Source organism: Artemia franciscana, chromosome 17, assembly GCF_032884065.1.
Source record: "Artemia franciscana chromosome 17, ASM3288406v1, whole genome shotgun sequence".
NCBI lineage: Eukaryota > Metazoa > Arthropoda > Branchiopoda > Anostraca > Artemiidae > Artemia > Artemia franciscana.
Genome location: NC_088879.1, coordinates 31,564,979 through 31,582,567, shown reverse-complemented (window position 1 = coordinate 31,582,567; position 17,589 = coordinate 31,564,979). Strand labels below are relative to the sequence as shown.

General features: G+C 36.4%; 1 protein-coding gene across 2 annotated transcripts; it reads right to left on the bottom strand.

The window, feature by feature from the left end:
• Positions 1-461: 461 nt before the first annotated feature.
• Positions 462-17,148, bottom strand: LOC136038144 (uncharacterized). 2 transcript variants are annotated; one of them, XM_065721184.1, is made up of 5 exons: positions 16,900-17,148; positions 13,848-15,514; positions 8,603-8,759; positions 5,330-5,486; positions 462-2,684 (listed from the first exon to the last, which is right to left on the bottom strand). In XM_065721184.1, the coding sequence occupies exons 2-4, from the start codon at positions 14,937-14,939 to the stop codon at positions 5,455-5,457; spliced, it is 1,281 nt and encodes a 426-aa protein (XP_065577256.1). In that variant the 5' UTR covers positions 14,940-15,514; positions 16,900-17,148; the 3' UTR covers positions 462-2,684; positions 5,330-5,454. The 2 variants fall into 2 exon arrangements, with proteins under 2 accessions (XP_065577256.1, XP_065577254.1); XM_065721182.1 differs by having other exon boundaries at positions 5,330-5,987; positions 16,900-17,147.
• Between the last annotated feature and the right edge of the window lie 441 nt (positions 17,149-17,589).

Below are 17,589 nucleotides of genomic sequence, written 5' to 3'. Positions count from 1 at the left end.
CGTCTGATCAAAACTAAGAGAAAGCCATTTAGTCAAAAAAAGAATTAATATACAAATTTCATTTTAATAATTTATGTGCGGAGAGCCAAAACCAAACATGTATTAATTCAAAAACGTTCAGAAATTAAACAAAAAAACTATTTTTTTTAGCTGAAAGTAAGGAGCGACATTAAAACTTATAACGAACAGAAATTACTCCGTATATGAAATGAGTTGTCCCCTCTGCAATCCCTCGCTCCTTACGCTAAAGTTTGACTCTTTGCCACAATTCTACTTTTTAAAACAATTAAAAGCTTTAGCGTAAAGAGCGAGGGATTGCGGAGGGGACAACTCATTTCATATACGGAGTAATTTCTGTTCGTTTTAAGTTTTAATGTCGCTCCTTACTTTCAGCTAAAAAAATTAGTTTTTTTTATTTAATCTTCAATATCATTTTCAATACAATTTTTCAAGGTAAGCGACTGCTGAAGAAGAATAACCTCAAACAACTAGCAGATAAGTAATGCATAGATGAATTTAGTGACTCTTATTTGTAATGATACCCAAACGAGCTTGGGATTGTATGAAATTCAGATAGGTCAACGCCAGAATGATAAGACTCTCTGTGCCCAGACGCTCCATTTCAGAGCTGGACTGCTGAAGGGTGGCAAGAACTTGATGATAGATAGATAGATAGATAGATAAGTGTATTTCAAAAACCCGTGGGCCATATACACACAAAATATAAATAAATAACAGACAAGCAAGGAAATTAACAACAGTACGAACACGCACAAAAAAAAACCGAATTCAACGCAAAAAGTACCTAATCTAACTACAAAAGAAATTAATCATATAAAACTTTTTCTTCTTATTAAAGATTTTTCTATATATACTCCCACTCGAAATATTGTGGTTGGGTTACTATTTTGTAGAATACCCGGAAGCATCAAATTAATCCCATGCAAATAAATTTCCCGTAAATCCAAGAGCACCGGGCATTTCCGGAGAAAATGATCCAAGTCTTCATCATCATCTTTACAAAGAGGACAAAGATACCGCCTATCAGGACCAACTATTATTTTATTTTTGTCGAACGTTTTTTGCCTGTTCTGGATTGGAAGACAATTTGCCCTAAGCTGAATCCAACGACGTAGAATCATAGCCGGTAAATTAAGTTTAAAATAAACATCCTCCCCAAAACTAGGTTTTGCCTGATTATAATGATGTAGGGTTGTAGAATCAAGAACCAGCCCTTGCCAATGCTGAATTTCCTGACTCTCTAATATAAATCGTACCTGGCTTTCTAAATTTGCTGGTACATCGCGAGAGCAAAGACCATTATTCCATAAATAAGGCATTCCTACTTTTTCTAGTAATGATTTAATTTGGGATGGCCACGAGGTTTTTAAACCACATTTCAACATCTCTTCATATGCCACTCTTACTAGTCTATCTTCATTACTCTTAGTTAACTTCAACCAGAATCTAAGCATTAAAATATACCTACGTAGCTTTAAAGAAAACAGGCCCATATCACCTTTCAGAATCTGTGAATGAGTTGTCTGATGTAAACCAAACACTCTTTTATAATACTGGAGCTGAAGGGACTCCAGTTGCTGCACCGTTTCTCCACCCCATATCTCTGCTCCATATTCTATTACGGGTAAAATTTTTGTGTTAAATATTCTTTTATGCATTTTTAGGTTTTTGATCCCCATTATCGTCGGGTTTCTAAATATAGCTGACATGGCCACCCTACCTCTCTTAATTATTTCATCAACATGACTCCTTAGGCTTCAATTTTCCGATAAGATAAAGCCTAAATATTTTATTCTTTTACTTATAAATAGTTCCTTATTATTAAATTTAAACGTATATTTTTCATCGTCCCCAACCTTCCTTTTTTTAAAAATAACAACTTCGCTCTTTTCAGTATTCAGCCTTAACTTTTTTATATGCAAATATTCTTCTATGAGATTCAAAAGAGTCTGTAGATCTTGCGGTTTATTAGCCACCAAAGCAATATCATCTGTAAATAATAAGAGAGATAGTTTTTGAGTCCCTAGGCTAACTTTCGGAGCCCATCTATTCTCTAGAAAATTAAAAACATCATTAATAAAAATATTAAACAACTTAGGTGAAAGGGTGCTGCCCTGTTTTACTCCCCGCTTAATATCAAAAAGCTTCGAAAACCTATTACCAACTTGAATGATTCCACTCACACAAGTATACATGCTCACTATCAATCTAACAAATGAATGGGGAAGGCCAATATTTAGCATGGCATCCTTCAATAACTCTCTGTCGACACTATCAAAAGCCTTATGGAGATCCACAAATCCCACATAAAGACAAGTTTTACCCTTTCCATATTTATCTATTAATGCCTTTAAAATAAACACACTATCTGTCGTCCTGAAACCTCCATACCCTGTCCTGAAACCTCCTTGTTCCTCATGTATTAAATTATTTGTATTTAACCAATTGGAAAGCCTGGTATCTAATATTTTCTCCAAAACCTTACTTAAAGCAGGGACAAGTGCTATTAAACGATAATTTTCATGAGACTTCGGGTTTCCTCTCTTAAAAAGTGGTATAAATTGCACAAATTGCACAGTGATATTGCACTCCTTAGTTTGAGGATCCACGCTCCTTTCAACAGCTTCAATTATGATTCGACGAACTGAACGTCGAGAAAGGCTCTATAAAGAAAATTAAATATTAATTGTCAAAGATAATGTCAAATGACATTATCAAGTGACATTAAATGTTACATTAAAATTGACATTATCTTGATATTAACTTGACATTAACTTGATTAAATATCAAATATTAAATTATCAAGTGACATTAAAATTAAATATTAATTGTCAAAGATAATGTCAAATAACAGATCAAGTGACATTAAGTGTCAAAGATAGCATGTTTTCTATTCTACTGTAATGAAAGCAATACTAACAGTTCCTAGATTAAGATCCACCAGCATAACTGAACTTCGGCTTTTGGAGGCAAAGGAAGGGGAGGCATACTAAAGTTTCAGTTTACTTCAGTGATTAAAAAAAATGTTTCATGCAAGGAGTTACATACTCTCTATATTACATGTACATGACTTAATATCTCCTTTTTAAGACCATCTCTTAAACAGTTACATAACCCCTTGGTTTCGTATCTGTCCAGAGACTAAAATGCAAGCATTCAACTCCAAAGATTAGAAATTATATTTTTGATGTGACTGCGCTTTTAGTCGCTTAATTAGCTTCGGACTAGGGGGGAGGGGGAGAAGTTGAAGTAAATCTTCAGGCTTGCCTTTAAAATTCAATAAAAACATATTCCTTGCAAAGAGATACACACAAGTGCTCTCCATCTTGCATATGCGTATCTTTCAACCGCTTGCTTTTCAGCTCCGCACCTCTGAAGAGTTTGAAGACATCAATTTCGCAACTCCTTGGTTATGAATCTGTCTGGAGATGTGTATGTAAATATAGGTATTTCTCTGTAATTTTCTAAACTGAGGCAAAACTATCTAGTACCAAAAACAATGAGTAATATATAAGAATGGGAACTGGTGCTAGTGTCGACGAAAAATCAACACCATCTAGGGCTAGGCGGCACTAGGTATTCTTTGAAGCTATAAGATCATTTTCTCTGTCAGAACTGAAATCGAACACTTACTACAACACTGAAAGTTTGCTCATATTTTATACAGAAAAAAAATGCTGAAGTGTCACGAAAAAGTGTCACCTGGATATTTTTTTTTTGTGTGTTTTTGTTTGATATAAGGGCCAGTTCCTACTCTCATAAATTTCCCATACTCTTTGTTCAATTTTTGCCGTCTTAGAAAAAAAATTGTTGAAAACACTTTTCTTAACAATTGTGTTCACACGAGCTGACAGAAAAATCTTAACAAACGAATTTGAAACCGAAATTTTAGAAACAAAAGCTAACGAAACGTTAATTCTTTTATTAAAAGTTCAAAGAATTCAAAACATTTCTGTTGAAAATTGTTGACAGATTCTGGGCATGAAACAAAAAAAAACTTATCTCTAATGGTCAATAGTACTCTCAAAGGCAACAAACTAAAAACCAAAGATAAAAAACTAAAACCAAAAGAAACTGAAGACTAAAAAAAGAAAAAAAAATCCGAGATAACTTAATATTAGAAAGGCCACTTCTACCGACTACTGTAAGTTCATAATATGGACTGTAAATTCGTGGTTCTACTGATCTAGGTCAAGAATATGACCTTCCTATTACAATCTAGGTCATGAATCCATGAACCGTGCTCTGAATTTGATCACTGAAAAATGTGTAGATCTGGATAGTGGAATTTGTCGGTTCGTGGATTTTGAATAGTGGACTTATAGATCTTTATAATATAAGACTTGAGATAGAACTTATCAATTTTTTAAGAACTTGTATTTTTTGAAGACTTTTTAGGACTTTGTAGGACTTAGAAATCTTGCTGTACCACCGTTTGAAGTTCGACAATGAATTTTTATAAGCTCATTTCTTAGAATTCTTTGTTCTACTAACAACTCTTAATTTTTTTTTCAAAAATCAGGTTTGTGAGTAGGAAAGGCCAATAGTGGCCATGAAAAGTGACAGACTAAAAAACTGACAAAATTTAAAACAATAATTAAAACTCAAAACAAATGTACTTTACTTAACTTAACAATAGATGTTATACTATTTGTTTTTTTCTTTTTATTTCTCCAGCTTCTAATCTTTATTCTGTTTTTTTCTCTCTCTTTCTTTTGTTGTTGCTTTCAACAGGCCTCAACATTCAGTGGAGGTTCTGGCCTCTCTTGCAGCTGCGGAGGACTCTTGACTAGCACCCCCCTGTCTTCGGCAAATTTGTCAGGCTAAATTTTAATAAAATTTTCATTTACTAAGAAAATGGTTTTCAATATACTAATTATTTATTTATTTATTTATTGTTGAAACTATTTAATTATTATTAATTGTTTTATTTTAAATATTATTATATAATTATTTTGTATCCTTATTTTATTATTTAATTAAGGGTTTATTGATTATTTTCATTTATTACCTGCGCCTTCTAATTTAATTTATCAAAAATAAAATTTCAAAAACTGCAAATTTTTATAACTGTCAGACCGATTATTCGAAATTTTGCACCCTAAAATTTCTGAGCCCGGGAAAAGTCCCCCCTCTCTCCTCCCCCTTAAAACTGCCTCTGCATATTTACTTATAAAATCTCGACTTTATCCGATATTTACTTATTAAAATCTGAAATTTTCTTCGACCTCTTTATTTAAAAGGCTAGCTCTGATTTAAACACTATATTTGAACTAAAAATGATGAAAGCGACGAAATTAATTCGTACCATAGTGTGTAATGCAGCCATAGTTCGGAGCACAGACCTCAGTTTCTTCTATGGTTCTTAATCTCTCCGCTTCGTACTCAGCTTCAAAAAATGACTTTGTCAAAGTTTGTTTGTCTTCCTCTGACCTAGTCAGCTGATCCATTAAGTCGCTTCGATCCTAAAAAAGATTCATTGAAATGTTCATGATTTTCTTGGATAATTAACAAAATTCCAAAATCATAAATTGAATTAACTAATTAGAGAAAAGCTAATTTATTTTAATTTAATCGCTAAAGAGGAAAGGACTTCTGAGTTTTTTTCAGGGAAAAGTAAGCTAGGAAAAATTTTCCTGGGAAAACTTCCCATGGGTAATTTTTAGCGATTAAAAATTAAATAATAGTAAAACAATGATTCGGAGGTGAATATTCTGAATCAAATAATTGATTATAATCAATTAATTGTAAACATATTATTTAATTATAATTATCATTCTTGTTTGCTATTGAACTGCAGATAACGCCAGATTGATAAGACTCTCTGTGCCCAGACGCTCCATTTCAGAGCTGGACTGCTGAAGGGTGGCAAGAAACTTGATGATATTGCACTCCTTAGTTTGAGGATCCACGCTCCTTTCAACAGCTTCAATTATGATTCGACCAACTGAACGTCGAGAAAGGCTCTATAAAGAAAATTAAATATTAATTGTCAAAGATAATGTCAAATGACATTATCAAGTGACATTAAATGTTACATTAAAATTGATATTATCTTGATATTAACTTGATTAAATATCAAATAATAAATTATCAAGTGACATTAAAATTAAATATTAATTGTCAAAGATAATGTCAAATAACAGATCAAGTGACATTAAGTGTCAAAGATAGCATGTTTTCTATTCTACTGTAATGAAAGCAATACTAACAGTTCCTAGATTAAGATCCACCAGCATAACTGAACTTCGGCTTTTGGAGGCAAAGGGAGGGGAGGCATACTAAAGTTTCAGTTTACTTCAGTCATTAAAAAAATGTTTCATGCAAGGAGTTACATACTCTCTATATTACATGTACATGACTTAATATCTCCTTTTTAAGACCATCTCTTAAACAGTTACATAACTCTTGGTTTCGTATCTGTCCAGAGACTAAAATGCAAGCATTCAACTCCAAAGATTAGAAATTAGATTTTTGATGTGACTGCGCTTTTAGTCGCTTAATTAACTTCGGACTAGGGGGGAGGGGAAGAAGTTAAAGTAAATCTTCAGGCTTGCCTTTAAAATACAATAAAAACATATTCCTTGCAAAGAGATACACACAAGTGCTCTCCATCTTGCATATGCGCATCTTTCAACCGCTTGCTTTTCAGCTCCGCACCTCTGAAGAGTGTGAAGACATCAATTTCGCAATTCCTTGGTTATGAATCTGTCTGGAGATGTGTATGTAAATATTTAACATGGTAAATTTCTAAACTGAGGCAAAACTATCTAGTACCAAAAACAATGAGTAATATATAAGAATGGGAACTGGTGCTAGTGTCGACGAAAAATCAACACCATCTAGGGCTAGGCGGCACTAGGTATTCTTTGAAGCTATAAGATCATTTTCTCTGTCAGAACTGAAATCGAACACTTACTCCAACACTGAAAGTTTGCTCATATTTTATACAGAAAAAAAAATGATGAAGTGTCACGAAAAAGCGTCACCTGGATTTTTTTTTTGTGTTTTTGTTTGACATAGGGGCCAGTTCCTACTCTCATAAATTTCCCATACTCTTTGTTCAATTTTTGCCGTCTTAGAAAAAAATTGTTGAAAACACTTTTCTTAACAATTGTATTCACACGAGCTGACAGAAAAATCTTAACAAACGAATTTGAAACCGAAATTTTAGAAACAAAAGCTAACGAAACGTTAATTCTTTTATTAAAAGTTCAAAGAATTCAAAACATTTCTGTTGAAAATTGTTGACAGATTCTGGGCATGAAACAAAAAAAAATTATCTCTAATGGTCAATAGTAGTCTCAAAGGCAACAAACTAAAAACCAAAGATAAAAAACTAAAACCAAAAGAAACTGAAGACTAAAAAAAGAAAAAAAAATCCGAGATAACTTAATATTAGAAAGGCCACTTCTACCGACTACTGTAAGTTCATAATATGGACTGTAAATTCGTGGTTCTACTGATCTAGGTCAAGAATATGACCTTCCTATTACAATCTAGGTCATTAATCCATGAACCGCGCTCTGAATTTGATCGCTGAAAAATGTGTAAATCTGGATAGCGGAATTTGTCGGTTCGTGGATTTTGAATAGTGGACTTATAGATCTTTATAATATAAGACTTAAGATAGAACTTATAAATCTTTTAAGAACTTGTATTTTTTGAAGACTTTTTAGGACTTATAAATCTTGCTGTACCACCGTTTGAAGTTCGACAATGAATTTTTATAAGCTCATTTCTTAGAATTCTTTGTTCTACTAATAACTCTTAATTTTTTTTTTTCAAAAATCAGGTTTGTGAGTGGGAAAGGACAATAGTGGCCATGAAAAGTGACAGACTAAAAAACTGACAAAATTTAAAACAATAATTAAAACTCAAAACAAACGTAATTTACTTAACTTAACAATAGATGCTATACTATTTGTTTTTTTCTTTTTATTTCTCCAGTTTCTAATCTTTATTCTGTTTTTTTCTCTCTCTTTCTTTTGTTGTTGCTTTCAACAGGCCTCAACATTCAGTGGCGGTTCTGGCCTCTCTTGCAGCTGCGGAGGACTCTTGATTAGCACACCCTTGTCTTCGGCAAATTTGTCAGGCTAAATTTTAATAAAATTTTCATTTACTAAGAAAATTGTTTTCAATATACTAATTAATTATTTATTTATTTATTGTTGAAACTATTTAATTATTATTAATTGTTTTATTTTAAATATTATTACATAATTATTTTGTATCCTTATTTTATTATTTAATTAAGGGTTTATTAATTATTTTCATTTATTACCTGCGCCTTCTAATTTAATTTATCAAAAATAAAATTTCAAAAACTGCAAATTTTTATAACTGTCAGACCGATTATTTGAAATTTTGCACCCTAAAATTTCTGAGCCCTGGAAAAGTCCCCCCTCTCTCCTCCCCCTTAAAACTGCCTCTGCATATTTACTTATAAAATCTCAAGTTTATCCGATGTTTAATTATTAAAATCTGAAGTTTTCTTTGACCTCTTTATTTAAAAGGCTAGCTCTGTTTTAAACACTATATTTGAACTAAAAATGATGAAAGCGACGAAATTAATTCGTACCATAGTGTGTAATGCAGCCATAGTTCGGAGCACAGACCTCAGTTTCTTCTATGGTTCTTAATCTCTCCGCCTCGTACTCAGCTTCAAAAAGTGACTTTGTCAAAGTTTGTTTGTCTTCCTCTGACCTAGTCAGCTGATCCATTAAGTCGCTTCGATCCTAAAAAAGATTCATTGAAATGTTCATGATTTTCTTGGATAATTAACAAAATTCCAAAATCGTAAATTGAATTAACTAATTAGAGAAAAGCTAATTTATTTTAATTATTAGTCAGGGAGCCACTCAACGAAAATGTGTCGGGTAGGTGATCAGTGAGCAGCAGAAGGTTTGACAACGGAATATGGGGTAATCGATAGCGCTGATCACGGAAATGGGCGTTATATACTCGGCTGGGGGGTGCTTGACCCCGAAAATTGAAAATTTCGCGTTTTTTTTTACTATTAAATCACGTTTCGGAAAAATTTCCACAATGATCGCCAAATCTTTCGTAACTGATGCCAGAAGTGACGAGTACAGTAGGGACCATCGCGAATGACCTTGAAACTTGCAATTTTAATTTTTTTCTATTCGCGCTGGAAAAGATTTCACGCCTAGATTCAGCTGGTAGCGGATAGTTTTATTATCTCAGACAGGAAGATTGCCACTATACTCAACAATGACCTTGATTACAACTCTCTTTCATTCCTAATCAGAATTATTAGTAAACTTGACAAGATTATTATTCAATAAGCTTGAATAAACAAAAAAAAGGTTACTATACTAACACCTGCTACGGATTTCGTGAACGGCACTTGTTACTACAAAAGTTAAAAAGTAGCTCAGCATATCAAATTATCCATCAAGCATATCAAACTCGTCCATAAAACACTTCCCACCACAGCCACAAAGTAAATCGCAAGGTCTATTTCCAGCACATGAACATTTTTTTGTACAGCGCTTGCACGAGCAGTACTGGGGGACCACACCTTCTGGAAATGCCTGAAGGGTAGACACAACTGGCCTAACCCCACAGTCTTGAAACATCCAGCTAAATTGCAGGGGATCCAGAAACTGTGGCTTTGCTCGATTTGCTTGCAAAAAAATGTCCAACTGCAGGTACACGCGCTTAGCATGACACTCAAAGGCAGCGTCAGATGGTGGCAAATACTTAAGCTCCCGCTTTCGAGGGTACAAATGCACTCTTAATTCATTAAGAGAGGTAAAGTGGTCTGGGTCTTTTCCGTATGAGGCAACAACGACCTTTTTGCAAATCACACTGAATTTTTCTAGAACCGCAGGGTCGAGCTTTGACTTCTGTATCTCTTGGACAAGCAAAGCAATCGGTTTCTCCAATCCCTATTTCTCGACAGCCTTGGCCACCACTCGTTTTCCTTTAGAAAACATGAAACCCACGGTATCACACCCTGAAAGCGTATGAAGAAGGCAGATGGAGTGAACAAAATCGTTCGGTAAATTGCTGCAAAGCCGATGTATAGGCACTAAATAGCTGTGGAACCTGACATAAACTTTCCGCTTTTCACAATTTGGATGGTTCCCAAGGAACAACTTGTAGTGATATAGCAAGACGACAACTATGTCTGTGTCATTCGCATCGACCAAAACGACATCGAAACCCCTCTCCAAACAGTCCAACATGTGTAACACAACTCTTGTATCGGCCTCTTCATGGGTACATCTCAAACGCACTTCAAAGTTTGTATCAGCATTTCCACTTCTGTTGAGCATCACCACTCTCATCCGGTCTCGAAAGCCTCCTGAGAGGTACACAGTGAACCCTGCTTGCAGCAGGTGAACTGAGTTTTCAAACTCACCGAATAGAAGCTCAATCAGTCTTGCCTTTGTCTTGGAATTTGAGAGCAACGAGTTCCAGTCATCTAGGTTTGAGTGTCTACCTAGAGCTACCGGAGACCAGTTTGAACATCCTCGCTGCTCATGGCAACCACCGCAGTCCTTTAGGCAGATCACCTTGCCTTCTTCGTCGGAATATCCAAAAATCCCATCATATCTATCTGCAAGGACGTGCAGCTCCTTAACGTTGCTGTTGAAAGACACAAGCGTAGAAAATGTCCGTTTTCCATAGCTCTCAACGGTTTCCGATGGATTTGGTGGATGGCTTCTGAGGTAGGGCATCAAGTCTACCACCCTTGAGTGAGTCGACTCACTGCTAATCTCGAGGTTAACGGGCCACTCGCTCAAGCTGATTTTTGTTTTCAAATACTCCAGAGGAGCTGACTTTGTTCCTGTCCGAAGCACAACCATTCCAGATATGGCACTTCTCTGGAATATAGAAGGTGCATATGGAAGAAGCTCATAGGAAAGCAAATTCTTTAGATGGTGAAGTCCTCTTTCGCCTGTAAAGTCTACACTCACCAATACCCTTTTGACATTTTGAAGTTCAACATTGGTAAGGCTATTTACAGCACTAGAAGTATTGGTTGCTTTTTTCTGTTTCGCCTTCTCATTATTCATGACCTTTACTTTGCTAAAGGCACCTTTTTCACTGTCCAAGTAGCGATCAACCGCGCTGCTTCCAACAGATCGCACACTGAGGAGACTGTCAGCTATCTCACTATCAACTGTCTCAAGCGTATAAATATTCAGCATATCTTCATCAGTGGATCGAAAGGGATTGAGCCTGGCTTCCAGAACAGACTTCACTTTATCAACAGCCATGTGTTGATGCAGAACGAAGGAAGGGTGATCTTCGTGGTGAGAGGAGTCAAACTCAGTCTGGGGAACAATGCGTAGCATCTCAGTGAATGTAGACGAGACTGAGGCACAGAACGGAAGAGTTAAAGTCCACTTCACCAGTGCCAACTCATTCATGGTAATACCCGTCATTCCACCTTCCGTTTTTGAATCTAAATTAATGGTATATTCTACAGCATGGTCTGGGGATATGCAGTTGAATTTTGCATTCCTCCTCTTCACATTGAACAGTCCATTGTGGAATGCCTGATCTACTTCTTGAGGTAAGCCCTGCATCTCAGCCAGGTACTCAATCAAGCAAGTGCCATACTTATAGTGACCACATGCAACTAAATAAGGAAGCATTTTGCTAGCTCCTTCAAGATGGCCATCCCAGTCACCAGATCTTTCACTGTACAAAAACTGCCACAAAACCAGTACCATTTCTTTGTACTGCTTCCAGAACTTGTGGGTTTTTGAGCGTGCACGAGAAGTCTCGAACCTTTCTAACCACGGGGACAATGCGGCAAGTTTTTCCTTTAGACAGTTCAAGTTCTCATCACCCTCTCTTGAGATCTTCAAGTTTTGCAGTAAATCTCCCATTTCTTCAAAGATAGTGATGCACGATGAATCGTCTGATTCTGCGCGAAAATCTTCGAAAGCTTCCCAGTACAGAATGGATATTGCCTCGAGGACTAACGTATGAGCAGCGAGAGCTTTATAGTACGGTTTACCACTCATCACTTTCTTTGCGGTTCCTTCCAACAGAATTCCAGCCTCGTAAATCACCTCCTCTTGACCCGAGCACTTCGTTATATGACCGTTGGCACCCATAAAGTTCATTAAAATATGAAGACCGCCCATTCTGAGGACAACATCAGAATATGCTTCAGGATTTCTGACTCTCAGAGCATGAACGATTTCATATACGGCCTGGTCACATGTGACGACGGTGTAACTCAGTCCCAGTTCTCTGGCAGTTTTCTGGAAAGACTTAATGACTTCTTCCACGACTGCTGGGTTCGAGGGAGAGTGGGGAACCACTGGCAGGTATCCGATCCTGGTAACACGAATATCAGCCTTACAGCCATACACTGCTGAGAAACACTTGAAACCAAAATATGGTTGAAATTCTGCCGAGTCACTTGATACATTAATGAGCTGCGTCGGCAAAGCTCTACAAAGAAGCCAGATCGTGAAAAAGTCTGAAACGGGAACTTTCTGGTCACCTGACAAACCAATGAGATCGCTGCATTTATCGGTCGCCTCTATTTTTCTCTTGAGGTACATCTTCCCAAACTTTCCAGGCTGAATCAGATTTGAAGACGACAGGGAAGGGTTTCTGTTCCAACTTTTCTTCAAAGAACACGCTTTCTTTAGTGGGCCGTCCGTGTTTGGTTGCATAATGATGCTTGTTGTAATATGTGACGTCAAACCGTCAGACGTCTCTTCCTGAAATAAAAGTACTCTTAAGCAAAATGTAACAAAAACCCTATTATTCCTTTCGAAAATTGCTCCAAGGACACCTGAAGAAGAAACAAAACTGGAAGATAGGATTCAGGTTGCTGTATACGCGAAGCGGCAACGGCGTTTTTTGTCGGCACATTTTTGAGTCCGTCGGCACAAACTGGACGTCCCCCCCCCCCCAAAAGCTAAACAGCTAGTGACGCCCCTGATGGTATCTGATACCACAGTCTAAAGTCGTTTTCGTAGTTACCGAAGTATCTGATACCACGGTCAAAAGGCGTTTTTGCAGTTACCGTGGTCTCTAGCCAGGTACTGTGGTAACTGATCGTGGTATCCGAAAATTTCATCAAACTTTCATCATCACTAACAGTCATAGTTTTTTGTCAAATTGGTGGGAAAGAAGTTATGTCACTCAGAATTTTATTTTTTTCATAATTTCTAAAAGTACAAATCGTTTGAAGGTACGTCAGCAACTTTCGGATTATTTTCTTGATGAATTCTAAAAGCACAAATCGTTTTTGAAGGTACGTCAGCAACTTTCGGATCTCAGGTCGCTTTTTGGATCCAAATTACAGTTCCCGGATACTCTACAGTCTCGTAACATAACAAAAACCTTAAAGATATGAGAATTCCTAAAAAGCGAGGGGTTGCCCACTCAGCATTTGGATGCAAAACAGGAGTGGGCAACCCCTCGCTAAAAAGGCATTATTTAATAACTGGAATGTGAAAAAAAACCAATAAGATAACAATAAGAAAACAATAAGTAAGACATAAACGTTGTTTAAAGCTACTGCTTTTGTCAACTCTAATCAAATCCCCAAAGATGTTAGGTCATTTTTATAATCTCTTCCAACCCAAGGCTGGTAAAAAAAAAAGAAAAAAACAGAAAAAGGATTCAACCTCTGTCCATTTTTAGGGAGTGTCCGAGCATTCTATATCACGCTTTCACGATATACATAGGCTATTAAGTGGGCTCGAACCACTTCGCTCCTAAAAGTAGAATTTACCATCTCTTCATTAAGTATTATTCCTAACATGATCAGAAGCAACTTATAGAATGCAGGTAAGAACAGGGAGTTAGAAGAAATTTACCTGGAAATCAAGGTTGTCGAATGCAAAGTGTGCAAATTGATCTTTCTTGAATCCATCCAGAATGTAGACTCCAGTTTGGTTTATTGTCTCTTCAATGGAAGTGGCTTTGCTGGTAAGTAGCCTCTGCAGGGTTGTAAAGCTTACTCCGTAGCCCAGCCTGTTTAGTAGAAGAAGGAGAGATTTGCTTCTGGTTTTGTAGTGCAAATGGACAGACAGTGCAAGATGTTTGGGAGTTGCTATGCCCTGGGACTGAAACATGATGTCTTGAGCTAAATTTAAAACCTTCTCTCTCGTCTGTTCATCAAGACTGTATTTGGTATCACTGTCGACAGGGGGGTCTGATACGTCACCAATCAGAAATGCAATGATGTTATAGAGCAGTGGTGGAACTAGGCTGTCTGCTGCATCATAAGTCAAATCAATGCTGCTTTTGCTTTCTTTGAAATCCTTTGCACTGTCCACTAGTTGAGCCTTGGCTTTAGTCATCAGATAAAAGAAGTTTTTTCTTTCTTCCATTTTGTATTTATCACTAAGTCTACTAGGACCTGAATTTCCACTTTCTGATACCACTGAAGACCTCCTGGGTCGGGTTCCATTCTCACCTTCTCCATCATCATTCCCCACATCAATAAACGAACAATCACCAAGTTCGTCATCACTCGATGTCACAGATTTCGATGTTGCAGCTACGTCAGAATCTATCACAGTCGAATCTGAGCTGTCACTACCAGCATCATCTGAGTCCATTAGAACAGCCCTGTATTCAAATTCTTCAATCATCGCCTTAACTTGTGCTGCCATATCGCCAGCCAAAACTGTTCCTTTCAGATGGTAAAACGTCCCTTTTCTAGGATCCACAAACTTGATTAGCTGGCTCCCGAAATGTCTGTCCAAACTTCTTTTAAGCCAAAGCAGTCTATGCTTCTGCCAAACAAGTCCATTGTCAATCAAAACTTTTCTTAGCTTTTCTTTGAAATCAGAAATGTGGTAAATCCTTCCTTCTTTAAGCCTAGACTCAACCCCTTCTAAGAACAGGGCAAATATTGTTTTGTTCACATCATGCACAACATCACATTTTGGCTTTGTAGCCATAAATTTGTCAATGCACTTTTTGTGGTACTTTGCCTCAGCTGCTATAAGGTCAGTCCCACTAACTCTGCTAAATACCACTGGCAGTGTGAGCCAGAGAAGATTAGCTTTCAGGACAATAGCTTCACTGCGAGAAAAAGTTTCAACATTGGATAACTTTAGAGAGTTTTTTTTACTGCTTCCTGTTTTGGAGCAAAACAAACAACAAGTTTTGTATGAGAAGGAAATGGCTGCAGGTTCCGAACGCGTTTTTTTCTGGTAGTGCTTACATTTTCAGTGCTGGAACACCCCTCTGGAGCAGAAGTTCCTTTCCTGATGGTGTACATAAGCTGGCGGTGACAGCTGGAATGCCATTTTCGACTTTTAAACAAAAAACTGTCTTTTGATGCCTCAGTCAGCAATCTTCTGAACTTGGGATCAGCAGATGTTTCCAATGTCTCAAGTAGCTTCTTAGAGCTTTTGATGATTGACAGGTTTTCTTTCTTTTCATCTTGGCAAACAAAGCATAAAGAAAAATCAGTCTTTCTTATTTTTTTGGGGCTCTCAAGAAATCCAACCGTTTTCTGTAGTTTTTCCATCTGAAATAATAAATTAGTGAGGAAATTGTATACCTGGAAAAGTTCATGTTAAAATATAGCTAACAATACTGGGAAAATAACATTTGTTTATGGCTTAACAGTCTATGATATTTCTCTAGATTCAAACCTAGTTTTGCATTTGTTGTACAACTTGTATTATAGGAGTAAATTAATGTAGCATTTACACTGGCAAGAATTCCTGTCAAGTAGAACAGAATTTGGTCTACTTGAAAGGATTCCGACAGTGAGTAGAGAGTAGAATACAAGTAAGCAACAAAATCACTTTGGCTACTACTATTAACTCAGTAAAAAGGACTGACAGCAAGAATAGTGTTGGGCGATATTTGGATTTTTTGATATATTGATATTTTCACTTTCAATATTTGATAATCAATATATCAATATTTCGGTACCATGTTTTGCTATAGTATTGGTCTTGTTTTGCCAAAATTTAAGAACAAAAATTGTCGTCAGAAAGCACTTTGCATGAAATCAAACTTCGAATAAATAGAAACCGAATTACAAAGAACATATTGCTCCAGTTTTGGATATATAAGTGTAACTTATGTTGGATAATTTACAATAATTAGAACTGAATAAATATTGTTTTCAATATCAATATTTACGTTTTGCTATTCAATATCAATATTTGGTCTGATATATTGATATATCATTATCAATATCGAATATTGCCCAACACTAAGCAAGAAGCAAAGTAGAACATTAGCCTGTGAATTAAGTGTGATGCTGGGATTATTTGCTAAAAGAAAAAACAGACTATCCCTAGATATCACTTAACTGGATTAGTATTTTCTTTTAACTCAATGATATTAGTCATTTAAGAACCAGAAAAGAGAGACTGTTCACACAAGAGGTCTACACTCACCGGTAGTTGAGAACCCAAAAGAGTAGGCTAGAGAACTGTCAAAATAGCAATAAGGCGGAGACTCGTCTCCAGCAGCCAATCACAGACCTCCTTGGACTTCGTTAAACTAGTCGACGAACCGGGATCCTGTCCCCAGTCTGGAACCCGGATCCTGGCTTAGTCATTTAAGAACCAGAAAAGAGAGACCGTTTACACAAGTCAAGTCTCAAGAGGTCAACACTCACTGGTATTTGAGAACCCAAAAGAGTAGGCTAGAGAACTGTCAAAACAGCAATAAAATGTAAATAACTGTAGCTGCAATTTATTCTATGGCTGCTTAAGTAGAGAATTCTTCAATGAACAATGTTTAATGAAAAACAGTTTCCACTAGCCTATGCTATTCAACTTATTTATTAGTTATTACATGGTCATGTGCCTGGCTTCTGCCTGACCTGGGCATTCAGAGCAGGACATATCAACAACCTTTGTACTGTAAATATGTTTCACAAGTAAAACCTACCTTCAGTGTCTACACCTCTTGCATCAAGCTCCACTCAAGTGCAAATCAAGTTTAAGGTCCTCCATAATTTTGTGTTTAGACTCCTTTGCTTGACTTTTTCTATTCAGCTTATCTTGGAAAATCTATCTGGCCGGGTGAACCCTGACGCATTCACACTGGATAGATGCCGCTGCTTATCCGAGCTAAAAATTGGGTCAATCCGCTTTTCTGTCAATAGTTCAAAAACGAGAAGAGTTAGAGAATTTCTGGACCAGTCATTTTGTAGGACAATAAATTTCCTATAGAAGCCATTAAAAAAAAATACACCTCAGTCAGGCAAATTTTCAAGATGGATCAAGATTAATCCAAAAGAGAGATAAATTGTGTTAACTTTTTCGTTGAAATTTTGTGATTACAACTGAACGGCAAAAGATAAAAATGTTTTGAAAAGAGAATATGATTCTTTATTTAATTACCTTCGATCTGAGGTATAGCTGAACAATTTTGGAGTAACCTGTAATTTTTTATCGATTTTAATATAATTTTTGCCAGTTAAGATGGATTTTTAGGGAATTTGAAGAAATGTGGATGTTGCACCCATTTGTCGACTATATAACGCCGATTTTCGTTTTCAGCATGGTCGATTGCATTGGATTGCACACTCAAACCTTCTGCTGCTTGCTGATCACCTCAATCCTTAAATATCAACAT